We start from the raw sequence: 15,469 nt of genomic DNA, 5'->3' as shown, positions 1-15,469 counted from the left end.
CAGAGTTAGCAGGCTATTAGCTCTGGCCTAGTATTTCAGTTTTGCAGTGGCTGTAGGTTCTCTGTAGAACTAAACCAGGCTGTAAGGTGTACCTCCCCATGGCTAAGGGGAGGTAATCCAACTACTTTGTAAAATGCCAAGGGAGGCAATCCAACTTCTTTGTGTAAAGCTAAAGGAGGTATTCCAACTACTTTGATGACCAACACATATGAGATAAATGAGTTTTTGATGTTCTAAATTATATTACTAATAGTTTATGTCACGAAAAGGGCAGTGACGTAGCCTAATGGTTAAAGCATTTGCTCATCATAACTGTTGTATGATCCCAGTTGGGCAGACAGATGCTCATGATGCCAGTCTGTAGATTCTCATTAACTACGGAACACCTTTTAGGATATTGCCAAGTGGAGCATTAAACAACAGTTTTCTGATGTAGAGTTGTCTCCCTTGTTAAACAACGTTTTACTGATATAGAGTTACCTCTCTTGTTAACAGTTTTCTTATTTAGAGTTATGTCCCTTGTTAAACAACAGTTTTTTTATGTAGAGTTATGTCCCTTGTTAAACAACAGTTTTTCTGATGTAGAGTTATCTCCCTTGTTAAACAACATTTTTTTATTTAGAGTTATGTCCCTTGTTAAACAACAGTTTTTCTGATGTAGAGTTATCTCCTAAACAACATCTTTTTCTGATGTAGAGTTATCTGCCTTGTTAAACAACAGTTTTCCGATGTAGACATTTTTGCCTTGTAAAACAACATTTTTCTGATGTAGAGTTATCTCCCTTGCAGCAAGCATCTTCCCTGGCCTCGCAGCAGTTGATGCAGCAGCAGGCTGCTATAATGGCTGCAGCGGCTGCACAAGGAACCTATCTGACAAGCCCCGTCAACGTCCTGGCCACACAGATGCAGCAGATCGGAGGTCTGGCCACACCCAATGGCATTGCCACTGCGGCCATTACCCCTACAACTGCCACACTAGCTAATGGTGAGATTGGTAAATGTTTTTTTCTGTTTTATATCATTCCAACAATACAGACTCTAAAAGTTGGGAACTCAAGGGTTTATTCATTGGAAAAATGTAAAATTGATAATTGTATCTTATTGATGTTTGTAGTTTTCAGTGTTTTCAGATAATCTTTCATAATTAAATTAGCTGATAATTGTTTTGAGATGTTTGAAGGTGTAAAAAACTTAAACTTAAACAGTAGCAGCTGTATGGATATTAAGTTTTCTATTTACTGTAGTTTTTATATCATGATATGGCTGAAATATTACCAATGTGACTGTAAATTATAACTCACTCACTCACTCAATACACCAGAGACCAAAGTTGGATGTCCCGAGACCTGGTATATCACAGTGTTTAAAGCTCCTAAAATTCCAAGCCAGACAGCCGGACTGGTAACTTTTAAGAATTACCAGTCCAGATACAAACTTGCCTGTCCGGGTTAAAAACATTTATAAGACCACTGGACAGGCTACTTTTGAAATTTGACCGTTCAAGATGAAAATAGACCGTTCCGGACAGTCGGGCAGGCGGGAATTTTAAACACTGTTTATCACCCATGATAAAACCCTTTCCAATATACACATGTGTGCATTTCAATTCAAATTGGTCCACTGAAACCATGTGACCTCACAGTGCACTTTTGTTCAGATTGATAAAATCTGAAATCATTGATTGTTCATTTTCCTCCAATCATGAGTGGTCGATGTTCTTTAGAATATTGTTGAAATTTTTACATTCTCCTCAGATGATAATAAAGAATCAGTACGGTTTCAAGTTCCTACATTTGCGAAGATGTATTTGATTTTGTAGGCTCTGCCACCCCTGCGCTGAACGGTGGTCCCCCCAGCGTATTGTCTCCTACAGCCATGGCGAGCTTCCCTGTACCCCAGACAAATGGACAGGGACCAGAGGTGTACACAAACGGCATTGCACACTATCCAGGTACAAACCAATAGATTTAGGGTTATTTTTGTTAATTTATGCCGCACTCAGCAATATTCCAGCTATATGGCGGCAGTCTGTAAATAATTGAGTCTGGACCAGACAATAAAGTGATCAACAGCATGAGCATCGATTTGGCATATGATGACATGTGTCAACCAAGTCAGCAAGCCTGACCACCCAATCTCGATAATCGCCTCTTATGAGCATGGGTTACTGAAGACCAATTCTAACCTGGACCTTCACAGGTGCACAAAGCAATAGAGACATCATGACCGTTTCGTGTCACATAGTGAGCAAAAAATTCACAACAAACTCCTTTACTTCATTTGTAAGAATCATCAAAAAGAAATTGCATTTATGGAGAAAAAGTTGTTGAGATAAGGGTTTTCGCAGCTTGTGGATTTACACTCTGTCCAGACTGGGTTTGTATTCATTTATACTTCTATAAATGCCACAAAAGTGAATTTAAATCATAAATATCTGTAAAATAAGACGTTTTTTCAAAAGAAGTATATTTTACAGCTGCAGCTGCTCAAGCCATGACCAATGGCGACCCCCTCCAACAGTACGCCACCATACAACCCTACGCGGGAATCGGTAAGAGTACGTTCAGTTACTTGATAGTATGTGTGTGTCAAGTAGACTGTAGCAAACAGTAGAGTAGCAGCAACTTGATTCCTTTTGGATTAGCTAGTATTGTGTGGTTTCACTGCTAATAGAGCAGGGCTCTGTTTCAAAAAGCGATCGTGGCTAAGGTGATCGTAACTCCCATACTTTAACATAGACTTACGACAGACAGTCCTTGCACTACGATCGCTTTGTGAAACGGGCTCCAGATTACAGAGTCCAGTGACTTGGCAACACTGTTGATATGCACCACAACCTTAGCAGATTTTCCCAAAGGAGCAGCCGAATGGTTGACAAATCTGCACCTATCTGATGATAGGTACAAGTGTGTACAGTCCTTAAAAACAATCTTGAGATGTTTTTTACAACAAACTGTTCTGCTATTAAGAATGCACAATGCCATTTAGACAGTGGTCAAATGTAACACGTTTTATTTGGGATTACACTTTCTTAGTAAAGTACAGATTTTAGTTCTTTTGTTGGGTTGAGTCTCATCCGAGATACGAACCCCCACCCTCAGAGTTAGGCAACTGTGGAAGCCGTGGTGGCTGAACGGGTTAGGTGTCTGACTTTGTGTGCTGGCGATTAGACGCCTGACTCTGAGGGTGTGCAGTGTTCACGAATGGTGTTTCAAAGTCATAGGACATTGGGTCCTGTAAGTTTCAGATGTCTGTCTGACCCATTGAAAATGCACAGGACCCATGGAATAAAATTAAACACACGTTTCAGATTTAATATTTCTTATTATTGACAATGAAATTATTAACAAACATAAGATTTATAAACAGCAAACAAGTGTCACATGTCACATAAAACAACTTCAGTCAAAGTCATTGTGAAATATACAGTCAGACACTGGGGCCGGCGGGTTGTAGACTTCTGTCTGACCGTTGGCGAATCTGCTGGATATGTCAGAGGATCAGTCGCTAATCGTGAACACTAGTGTGGGGGGTTGAATCTAGTAGTAGAATCAGTACTTTACTAAGAAAGTGTAATCCCAAAAATAACATACGTTCCTCTGCTACTGTTCAGTTTGCTGAGAGCACTTTAACATCAAAAGCAAACCCCACATTCGTTTTCTGCTATTTGTAAAATGGCAGTGTAACAATGTGATTTAACCCTTACCCTGATCAATAGAATGATTGCCCTACCCCTTTAATGGTAGTGTCTTATTGTGTAGTCGGACAATTTACACTTCAAATAGTCTAGAGAGACTTTTGTTTTGGTAAAAGGTAAGTTGGATGGTGGTTGAACTAATTACATTTTGTGTGTGTTAGTAAACTAGTTTGCAATTGGTTGAAGGTTTCCTTTTCTTTTACACAATTCCTTGTTATTGCACAACAATAGATAGACTTAATTCATGGCTTTGAACAAACAACTCAGTTTTCTTTCAATATTTAAGTCATTAAAATATCGAGAGATAGTTTCTTGCAAAAGTGAGTTTTTAAAATATGCATTATTATAGAATGAGATGAGTGGTGAAATCTGATTTATCAAGATTTGACTTTGTGAACATGATTCACACTGAAAACATGTCGTATTAATGTTTCAACCTAATGTAATACTATGTGTAATCATATAAACATTTATCATGTAGACATTTCTACTCAGTCTACTATATCTATATATCTGGTATACTACTTCTGAAAGGGATTTATCCAGGAAACGTTAAACAAAGCCTATGACAAAATAATTAGGAACAATTCCCTATTTCTTGGATACAATTACAAATTTTAGATTTTGTTTGAAAAAGATTTTAAAATGTGTATCTAGGTGCCATTGCATAAAAGATATTTGGAATGTGTACTCCCTAGGGAATTGTTCCTCGTCTATTGACTGACACCATACAGATGTGCAATCTGTGGTTTAACTACATGTAATGATAAACAACAAAAGTTTACAAAGAGGCAGTTTGGGCAGTATTCTCCCGAGGGAGTTCAGAATTGTTACTGCCTGACTGACTGACTGACTGAGTTTAGTTTTACACCGCTTTTAGCAATATTCCAGCAATATTACGGCGGGGGACACCAGAAATGGGCTTAACACATTGTGCCCATGTGGGGAATCGAACCCGGGTCTTTGGCGTGACGAGCCAACGCTTTAACCACTAGGCTACCCCACCGCCCTCAGAATTGTTACTAATCCATCGACTAGGGCCATAAAGACATGAATGATATCTGTGGTTTGGCTACATGTAATGCAGCCACCAACAGCAACAGCATTACATGTGTTTGAGTAGCCTGGATAAAGCTCTGTTACAAAGTAGGACTAGGGTATCCCACTTGGTGTGCCGGCCCTCACTGCTATCTTCTCTCCAACAGCTGCGTACCCTGCGGTCTACGGACAGTTCCAACAGGCGCTCACTCAGCAGGCTGCCACCCTCATACCCACAGCTCAAAAAGAAGGTAAATATTTAAAAAGATTAACACATGGACATTTTATTTGGTAAACGTTAAGCTGGGCAATGATGATTTTGTGTGAAAATTGTGTAATTTTGTGACAGTAAAATTTTGTGCAATTTAAATGTAAAATTTAATTCATATTTATTGAAGTTAATTAAAAATTATTTCATATAAATATATACATTTACTTTAATTTCAAACATAAGATTTAAAGTAAAATTAATTTAAATATATTTTGTATAAGGTCATGAATAATGATTTAACAGATTTGTTAAAAAATCAAATATTTAATTGGTTGCTCAGTTCTTGTGTTTGTCTAATACATGTATCCTGTATACTAGAGCGGGTCTGCTCACATTCATGTTACTAGATTTCTCTCCCATTAATACAGGGCCGGAGGGCTGCAATCTCTTCATCTATCACCTGCCTCAGGAATTCGGAGATGCTGAGCTTGCCCAGATGTTCATGCCGTTCGGGGGAACGTCATCAGCGCCAAAGTTTACGTGGACAGAGCTACGAACCAGAGTAAATGCTTTGGTAGGTAGACAGTTCCTTGTATTTGTGGTAGATTTATGTTTAGCTAATTATGCTGCCAAGGCAACATCGAAGATAATATTGTTTCTCTCAAGAAAATGAGTATTTACTAGGGCTGCACAATATAACCGGTTTACCGGTTCAAACATGAAAACGATACGTATTGCGATACACTGATCGAAAACCGGTATTTTGACATGCATTCGGTAAACTTCATAACACTTGGAAATCTTCGGATATTTCCGTTTTTTAAATTGTTCCTTTCCTTGTTTCATTTGTTCCAAACATTATTTACATTTTAATTTTGTCATGATTAAAAGTTTTTATTAAAGTCTAATCAAACATAGTGATTTGTTGTGTTTTTGCTTTATAAATCAAGCATTAACTCGATTATAAGTAGTTTTTTGTGTGTTAAAAGCACTTCTTGCAATATATTGCAAAACAATGACATGTAGAATTGATTTGCGAAACCATGTACAATATTGCTGCTTGCCTGGTGATGTAAAAATTGCAACTTTAGAATGGAAAATATCAGTATAAACATGAGTTGGTTAGTGAGTATGGTTTAATGCCGCTTTTAGCAATATTCCAGCAATATCACAGCAGGGGACACCAGAAATGGGCTTCACATATTATACCCACGTGGGGAATCGAACCCTGGTTTTCAGCGTGACGAGCGGACACTTTAACCACTAGGCTACCCCACCGTCTCCAGTGTAGACATGGACACATTATTTGATGTTATAATATTGCAAACTTACAGTGATGGGTGTTTCTCTGTCTCTAGGATTTGTCAGCTTTGACAACCCCAGCAGTGCTCAAGCTGCCATCCAGGCAATGAATGGATTCCAGATCGGGATGAAGCGCCTGAAAGTTCAACTGAAGAGACCAAAGGATGCTAACAGACCCTACTAATACAAAGTGCTAAATGTAAGTACTTGAGAAATATCATCTCTTTCATATTCTTTTTTTCCTTTGCTTACATTGCAAGTTGTTAAGGCAACAAATGAAGTTTGTGAAAGAACCTTGCTTTGAGGTCTGTAGAAATGCTGTTTAGGAACACCACTATTCTGCCCATTTTTTCACTGGAAATACTGATTAGTTTTTCTTCTAAGATGTCGTCTCTCATGAATTTTCTAAAGAATTTCATATTTCATGCTCTGGGAAAGCTATAATACAATGGATGATATAAACGACTGTTTGTTTCTCAGATGTAGTCGAGATAGATCACCACTTTTCAATTCTAAATTTACCCCAGTCCAAAATTCCACCCCAATTTTCCCATAATGCATCTACATCGTTTTCTTTACACCCTTACCATAGACGCCTGAGCTACTCTCACGTAGCCAAGAGTATCGTTGCAATAGCAACGTCACCCCTGACAACATGGTTACTCGTAAGTTGCGTCAAATGGGTGGAGTTGTATGTTGTTGGATGGTGGTTTTTGCAATAATCGTTAAATCAATGGGTTTATTTCTTGTGCCCATATCGTCTGCTTCTGCTACTTCTATCTATTTATATAACATGTATTTCATCATTTCCATAACAAGTCATGTTCGTGTTCTACCAGTGTTTTGGTTTGTGATATATACATACATATATATATGATACACATTTGTTTCTCCAAACACAGAATTGTTGGAGTTACTTCCCTTTGTGAATAGTCAAAACTTTGGGATGTAGCTGAAAACAAAAATTGACAAATATTTTCATCTTCGGTCTGCAGCAGCAACATTTGTGAAATTTGACCAAGGATTATTATTTTTCTACTTATGGCTATACTATTTTGTAAGTTTAGAGTTCTTTTATGTTGTAATATGTAACATCGTGTGATGCTGTTGTATTAATAAGCCAATCTGCACATAGGCAGCGACTTGGGGTCGATCAGGCCACAACCGTGATCCGATCGTGGATTTCATATTCACCTGTTCTGACGATTTTTTCTCACTGTCAGTAAAAGTGGACTTGGGAGAAAAGATTTGAAACTGCTACGATACAGATTTATGTCATATTTGATTTATTCCGAATTTTTGATACATATTTGATTTAATCAAATGTTTCATGTACCATACTTTTGTTGTTAATTTTTTCTAAAGAATTTCATATTTCATGCTCTGGGAAAGCTATAATACAATGGATGATATAAACGACTGTTTGTTTCTCAGATGTAGTCGAGATAGATCACCACTTTTCAATTCTAAATTTACCCCAGTCCAAAATTCCACCCCAATTTTCCCATAATGCATCTACATCGTTTTCTTTACACCCTTACCATAGACTCCTGAGCTACTCTCACGTAGCCAAGAGTATCGTTGCAATAGCAACGTCACCCCTGACAACATGGTTACTCGTAAGTTGCGTCAAATGGGTGGAGTTGTATGTTGTTGGATGGTGGTTTTTGCAATAATCGTTAAATCAATGGGTTTATTTCTTGTGCCCATATCGTCTGCTTCTGCTACTTCTATCTATTTATATAACATGTATTTCATCATTTCCATAACAAGTCATGTTCGTGTTATCTACCAGTGTTTTGGTTTGTGATATATACATACATATATATATGATACACATTTGTTTCTCCAAACACAGAATTGTTGGAGTTACTTCCCTTTGTGAATAGTCAAAACTTTGGGATGTAGCTGAAAACAAAAATTGACAAATATTTTCATCTTCGGTCTGCAGCAGCAACATTTGTGAAATTTGACCAAGGATTATTATTTTTCTACTTATGGCTATACTATTTTGTAAGTTTAGAGTTCTTTTATGTTGTAATATGTAACATCGTGTGATGCTGTTGTATTAATAAGCCAATCTGCACATAGGCAGCGACTTGGGGTCGATCAGGCCACAACTTCGTGATCCGATCGTGGATTTCATATTCACCTGTTCTGACGATTTTTCTCACTGTCAGTAAAAGTGGACTTGGGAGAAAAGATTTGAAACTGCTACGTACAGATTTATGTCATATTTGATTTATTCCGAATTTTTGATACATATTTGATTTAATCAAATGTTTCATGTACCATACTTTTTGTTGTTAATCACTTTGACATTGTGATACAAATTTAGTTGTTTTTTTTCTAAAAGAATTATTTTGATCATGGTACTGATGAAGTTTTTGCGCAATTTAAGATTTTGAAATAAGGTTCAGTACCATGCATCAGCGTATTGAATTAACTCCTTTCGTAACCCTACCAAATTGGAAACTGAATCTTTTATTTGCCAATTTTAAAAGTTCGGCAATTTAAAAAAATGTTCAGCATCCATGCTGTTTGATTACTTCACGTTCAACCTATAACTTACTTTACGAAGAATATTTGATCATTTGTGGAGTCATTCATGGTAATGGTTTCTCGTTTGTCAAATCTTCCAAAACGTCAGAAAATCATTTGAAAAAACGACTTAGGGTTGATAGTTCCCTTGAAATCAAATATGATTATCTGTCACTTGTTTCGCTGAAAAAATATTGGAAGGACATTTTATAAAATAACAAACATAAGCCCCAGAATCACTGAGATTAGCCTGATCGCCTGTTCCAGTGTAGCTTGAATATTAGAGCTACGAATGTTGTCCGTACATGGTGGTGGGTTGCCTGATCCCATTTGCAACTAAGGGGAGGTAACTGTCTTCAACTTGGAGTCTTGTTTAGCAGCAACCAGGGCTAATTCTTAGGTCATATGGCAGTTCATATTAACATCATGCTTTTCTATGGAGATTATATTGTGTATTCCTGTGATGTTTTGACTATTTTTCACATTTTGGCAGTTTATTTTGGTTGATTCCACTGTGTTTCTCCACTCCTCCTGGTGATGAAAACAGCATGTAGTCATATTTAACATCTCTAACTTCGTAAAATGGCCATTTTGGGGTGACTCATTTCTGTGCCAACTTACCCATGGTATCATAACACTTGTCATAGTGTACAATCACTAGTGTCTGTAGTGGTGGTTGCCGTATCCCCTCATACAATCATTGTTTAGTGTCAGTCTTTTGATAGTGTCTGTTGATTGAATCAGTGGAAACGTCTGCCTGTGAGCATCATGTTTACAGTGCTCTTTTACAATTCTGCTTGGCTACAAGTCTAAGAGTGTTTTAGAACCGAAATCACTTCCCTCCAAATAAACAAATACTTCACTGAAAGTGAAACCTGAAAAAAACCCGATTCTATATTGTGGGAAAAATAAAGGGATCACATGAAAGCACAAGTGTTCCTATGTTGTTTTCCAGGTTTCTTCACAAGCTGTGCGATACAAAGCTTGTGAAGAAACCTTTGAAAAAAATAAAGGAACACTTGTACTTTCATGTGGTCCCTTACTGTTTTCTCTCAGTATATATCGAAAACATAAACCTGAAAGGGTTTTGTGTCGTCCACCATTTTGTTTTTCAAGACCTGACCCAGTTTTTGTTTCCGATTTGGAACACTTTTTCAATATTCGCTTTAGAAGTAAAATATTCATATTTGGAGGTGAACTATTCTACAATGTTTTCTGTAGCTCCCAGATGAGAAATAAAGTAAATCTGATATTAACCAACGAATGGATTAGGGGTTATGGTAACTGTTGCTATGGTTTCAGCCGCTTGTAGGGAGGACTAGTTTTGAAATTGTAAAAAAGGCTTACTTTTCATGTTATCCTCGGACAACCTTTCTGTCAAAATCATCTCTTGCAATTCTTGAATTTTATATAGAGTAACTTGTTCATTTATCATGAAACTGGTCGCCTATTTCCTAAAAACTGTACACCATATCTTTATTTAGCAAACTAAAAAGAATAAAATTGGATGAAATGTCTTTTTAAGAACCGTTTGTAGCTATGACTTACATTTGTTTGGTTTCATTTCAGGGGCCCAGACTAGGGGACCACAAATGCCAAAAAAATTGGACATTGACCTTGACCTTTGAAAGCGGAGTTACAGTGTTTGACACGTAAAACTGCTAATGGAGGACGATGAAGAGAACAATATTCATTTCATATTATAGCATGTCCGATTCCAGACTGAATATGATACGAACAATATCCCACCTATAAACTAGGTCACATTGTGTAATTCATGATATAACATTATATCAAGACAGTGACTGAGTATATTATGAAAAAATGAACTATTTCCGTATATTGTACTTTGAATAGCTTTAAGTGCCATCAACTATGTCTACTGTGCTAGTTTGCACAGAGTACCGTTAGCAACATCCTATATTCAACTAACTATCTGTAGAGTCTTCATTTGAATGTGTGGTATGAAAACTTGTTATGAACAGAGACCTAGAAATGATATGCTTCTTTGTCACCTTCGACCTCTTCGTCATAAACATTCCAAATTTGATTCAGAGGGTGTGCTGAACATGTTGATGTTGTGCTGATCATGTTTCATAGTTTATTGCTCAAACTATAGGAATTTCTTGACAGTAGTACTGTTCTGGTGTGGCTTAAGATGGAACTATGTCCATCATCAAGAGTCTAACAAAAGGCATTCTGTCTGAGCCAAATTAAGCAGGCTGCCTTTGTATAAAGGATTTTTCCATTAAATGTCAAACTTGATACTGAAATACCAAAGATATTTTATTCATTTTTGTTCTTGTCGTCTAGTGTAGAATTCGGTGTGTTTGTTGCTCATCCCAACCCTTACCAAGGTCAGGTTGAAGGTCACAAGGGAGCATTCATTTTTGTAATCAAAATCAGACAGTTGAGCATTCCTGTGTACAAATTCATAATTTTCTATTTCTCTATAGCCGATGTGTCAGTGTACTACAGTCACTCATAGTAACAAGCATGATTGTTTAACTCGTCTCATGTAAACCTTGGTTTTGTTTTGAGATGTCAAATGGTCCTTTTATTTAAGTCCATTTAGAAGTTGTTGGAAATTTTAAACTACTGTTGGATGAAATTGTTTATTATTGTTTGACATTTTCAGTTGATGGACGTAATGTCATCCAGCATCCTCATTTGTTAACTGGAAGCTCATTTTGATTTTCTACCATGATATATACTTGTGATTAATTCAGTGAAAATTGACCAATGGAAAGTGTCGTTGTAGACAAGATACAGTTCGTACTATGTAACATCGTCACCGATTGGTCACAATTGTTGCTTGTTGAACCAATGACCGTTTTCATCACAGTTGTGAACTGTTAAGTTGTTATCAGTGTCACTGAGATTTGTAAAATTTAATGGATTGGTTAATTTATTTCAACTCATTGCATAGTGATTATTATTACCCGTTCCTTTTATGTATTTGTAGGGTGGAAATGTGTTACCCCCTGAATATTTGATATTGAAATTGAGCTCGTGATGTATATTTTGAATAGACGGGTGAATTATCAGGAGAGAAAATCAAAACTTTGTTCACACAACAAAAAGTCAATCGATCACTTTAGACTTCATCCAAACCTAAGGGTTTTAAAAGGTATTCTGAACTTATTTTGCTTAGTAGAGGCATCATCAAAATAATTTGTCTTTTTTTTTGGTCGGAAAATCGTTCATGACCTTGACCTTTGATTTTCTCTCGCACCCACTCTCATGAATCTATTACCGACATTGTTGACATCAAGTTTCCTACGGTGATTCTTGAGTTCCCTAACACTAACACATTGTTTTTACATGTTATGATGTCTGGAGATAATTATGACCTCCAATATTGAACAAATGACCTTTGATAATCAAATGATTATGAATATATTTAAAGAGATGGGACAAGATGAAGGGATCTCACAAATGTTAAAGAACTTTTTCCTTGAACTCTTCAAGGTTCTTCATAGAGTCTGTCTGGCTTGTATATTCTGCTGAATGTACGTATGCCTATGGGATTGGTGCAAGGTGCGATTTTCTTTCCCCATCTCTTTAAATAATGCTTTGTGTACAGGCCATGGTGGCTACGTTTATTTTTTCTTAAATTAGATATTTTAGCCTAAGATATTTAAAGTATGACATGTACAGAGTAGTGTAGAAGACTTTCACGTTGGTCAACACTGTGGAATTTTCAATGATCCAACTATTTATTATTATGTAGTTATTTATTGATAGTTTTTGAATTTTATCATGTTTAATTTATTGAAGTTTTGCCGAGAGCTGTCATGACAAATTGTTTATAGCGGTGTAGCTTATATCATTCACAATGCATATCCTTTACTGTTAATGTGCGATTGGTTATCTTCATTAGGAAGTCCATTGCTGTATCTTGATCATATCAGTTTGTTTATGATTTCTGTATCATACTGGACTGTGTTCAGTATTTTTGAGACATTCTACATTTTCAACTTAACGATGGAGAACACGTGCAATATGTATCTTTCATATCATTTTACCTCAAGTATATAGTTTTCGACCATTTTTGTGTTCAGAAAATCATAGTTTTTAAAGTTTTGTTTTGTGAAAGGTATATCAAAATTGTTATTCATTTAGCTTGAATCAAAGACTTTTTCATGATAGTTAGCTATGATGTATATATATATTGGAGTAAAGTAGAAATGTTTACCATGGAAACGATGAAATGTTCACAGTTTCATTGACATTTTCTCTTTAATTGTACAAGTGCTACCGACTTCCATTACTCCTTTGGTTTGGAAGAAGATTACGGTCACAATTGATGTCTGTTTTTATTAATTCTAAATATTCTTTTTTAATTCTTAAAATTTTATTTCAATTCTTAAAATTGGTTTTGATTTGCATTTTTTGTCTAAAATGTGGATTTTTAAATTTATTACTTAATGTTCAATTTAGTTTCATTATATGAATGAAATACAATAGAAATCATTTCAAGTTGAAACTTTAGGTAAGCAGAGAGATACCTCATGATTAGCCATGAAAATCTAGTCAACATTTTTTGTTGAGATATGATGTGCAATATTGGTGTTGTAACATGACAGGACGAATAGAAATCTCAGAGTAGCCTACTGGAAAATAATTTGTGCCATGTTGTGAATGAAAAGACATTTTATCTGGACTAAACGCCTATTTGGACTTTGATTTTAATCCAAAAACTTCAGTAAAAAGGATTCCAAAACACTAAAAGAAAAAAACATATTAAACTTTGGTCCAGATTATTTGGGTTCAATTATTTTATATTTTTGATGTTTGTTTCATCTGGATCTCATGAGGGTCACAGTTTAATTTTAATTTTCGTTCGTTTGAGATGTGTGCTCAGCGTTGGACAGTCTACTGTTCATTATTTATTGTTTTTGTTTTTTTTCTTTTGACAAATGATAATCGTAATCCACAGATTTTGCACTTATGATAATGCACAGTAGCGTAGTTTTGCACGTAGTTATAGTAGTTGATGACGATACCCATAGATTAATTATATCTTATAGATGAAGAGTTATATAATTTTTGCAAACAAATTATGAAATGCTCAATTAACATCATTTTGCATAAGAAATTGGTGTATAATATTCATTATTGTGGAATTTCCGGATTTGGACCAATTCGAAGAGCTGTTTGATGTTTTGGTTTGTTGTTGCAACAGTTCTTGCAGGCGATTGGTCAATTCTGGGACTTCCTCTGGACAACTGTTGGACACGAGTAACAAATAGTACTGTCACGTGATTTGTATATATATGGTGGGACTTCATCATTTGGTCGGATATATACCAGTGCAACAGAGGAATGAGTTTTATGTCAAATTTTTGATAAGGAAGATCTATTTTTATAAGATCCTATTTTTTCAAGCAAGATTCTTTGACAAGTTATCGCTGTTCGTAACCATGGAGTTGTCTTACTTTCTTGACTTCAGTTTGATACACACTTATTCGGCTTTCATGCCGTTTTTTCCACTAGATGTTGTGTTGAAATTTGTGTGGACGTTAAGGAGGATTGACGTATACATATACGTATATACATACCTTGTTATATCACCAACTTAAGCCGTTGTCATTTTGTGAACGTAATTGTAGTAGTTATATCGCATACGCCGTGACGCGCTCAGCGGGCAAACAGGCTGGCCTTCTTGAGAGTTGTCTCCCTTTCCTCCGACAATCACTTCAGTCAGACAGGTGACGCTTCGGCGCCGCTGTTGCCACGGCAACTACACTGATTTACTTCTTTGTGTCAAACTCTGGAGATTGCTTGTGCCGCGGTTCCGTTTCCCTGCTGACCGCTCTCGTCTGTGGTCAACACTGTGTGCCGGTCACATGACCCAGTGAGTGGTTTCCCAAAATATTTTGTCCGTTTCTGACAGTTGTCCAGGTGTCCCCAGCCCCATTAGAGCATAAGCACGAAATATTTTACCTCAGATGATGAATAACTATATATAGATAATTACGAAGAAGCGACTGTAGCTGGAAGGCTGTCTAGTGCCCAGTGCATGAGGTATTTACAATGTTAATCTGGGCATTGAAGGCTTCTACGAGCCAGCTGTAAGGCACTGTCATCACTCATGTCAAGCTTGTACAAATTCCATCATTGACAAGTTGCAGATCTTGAATAATTGCCTATTATTTACTCTTTGAAAATAAATGCAGCAAGCAAATTCCTGACTGGTGTTTTGTTTTACTATATTTCTATATATACTGAGAGAAACAAATAAGGGATCACAGGAAAATTCAAGCGTTCCAATTTTTCCAGTTTTCATCACCAGCTTTGAATAGCACTGTGCTGATGAAAACTGGAAAATAGTAAAGGAAGCTTGAATTTTCCTGTGAACCTTTATTTGTTTCTCTCAGTATATTACTACAATGGATTATCTTGTTCATTATTGCCACACTGAGCAATAGTCAAGCTCTAGACCAGACAATCCAGTGACTGATATTGTGTCCACACCATCAGAGTGAGTTAGTGAGGTTAGTTGTACGCCGCACTTAGCAATATTCCAGCTCTCTGGCGGCGGTCTGTAAATAATCGAGTCTGGACCAGACAATCCAGTGATCAACAGCATGAGCATCAATCTGCGCAATTGGGAACCGATGACATGTGTCAACCAAGTCAGCGAGCCTGACCACCCAATCCCGTTTGTCGCCTCT

General features: G+C 36.6%; 1 protein-coding gene across 1 annotated transcript in view; it reads left to right on the top strand.

Moving 5' to 3' along the window:
* LOC124255766 (CUGBP Elav-like family member 3-A) overlaps positions 1–14,983 on the top strand; it is a 293,163-nt gene extending 278,180 nt beyond the window's left edge. The window contains 8 exon segments of the mRNA XM_046689676.1: positions 790–994; positions 1,820–1,951; positions 2,477–2,551; positions 4,903–4,986; positions 5,375–5,463; positions 5,466–5,520; positions 6,305–6,447; positions 10,359–14,983. Coding sequence (XP_046545632.1) covers positions 790–994; positions 1,820–1,951; positions 2,477–2,551; positions 4,903–4,986; positions 5,375–5,463; positions 5,466–5,520; positions 6,305–6,432 — 768 coding nt within the window. The 3' untranslated portion in view covers positions 6,433–6,447; positions 10,359–14,983.
* Positions 14,984–15,469: the final 486 nt, after the last annotated feature.

Source organism: Haliotis rubra, unplaced genomic scaffold (assembly GCF_003918875.1).
Source record: "Haliotis rubra isolate DU_JTF1 unplaced genomic scaffold, ASM391887v1 Scf609, whole genome shotgun sequence".
In the NCBI taxonomy this organism is placed as follows: domain Eukaryota; kingdom Metazoa; phylum Mollusca; class Gastropoda; order Lepetellida; family Haliotidae; genus Haliotis; species Haliotis rubra.
Note: the sequence above shows the minus strand (reverse complement) of the source record. Positions and strands in the feature narration are given on the sequence as shown.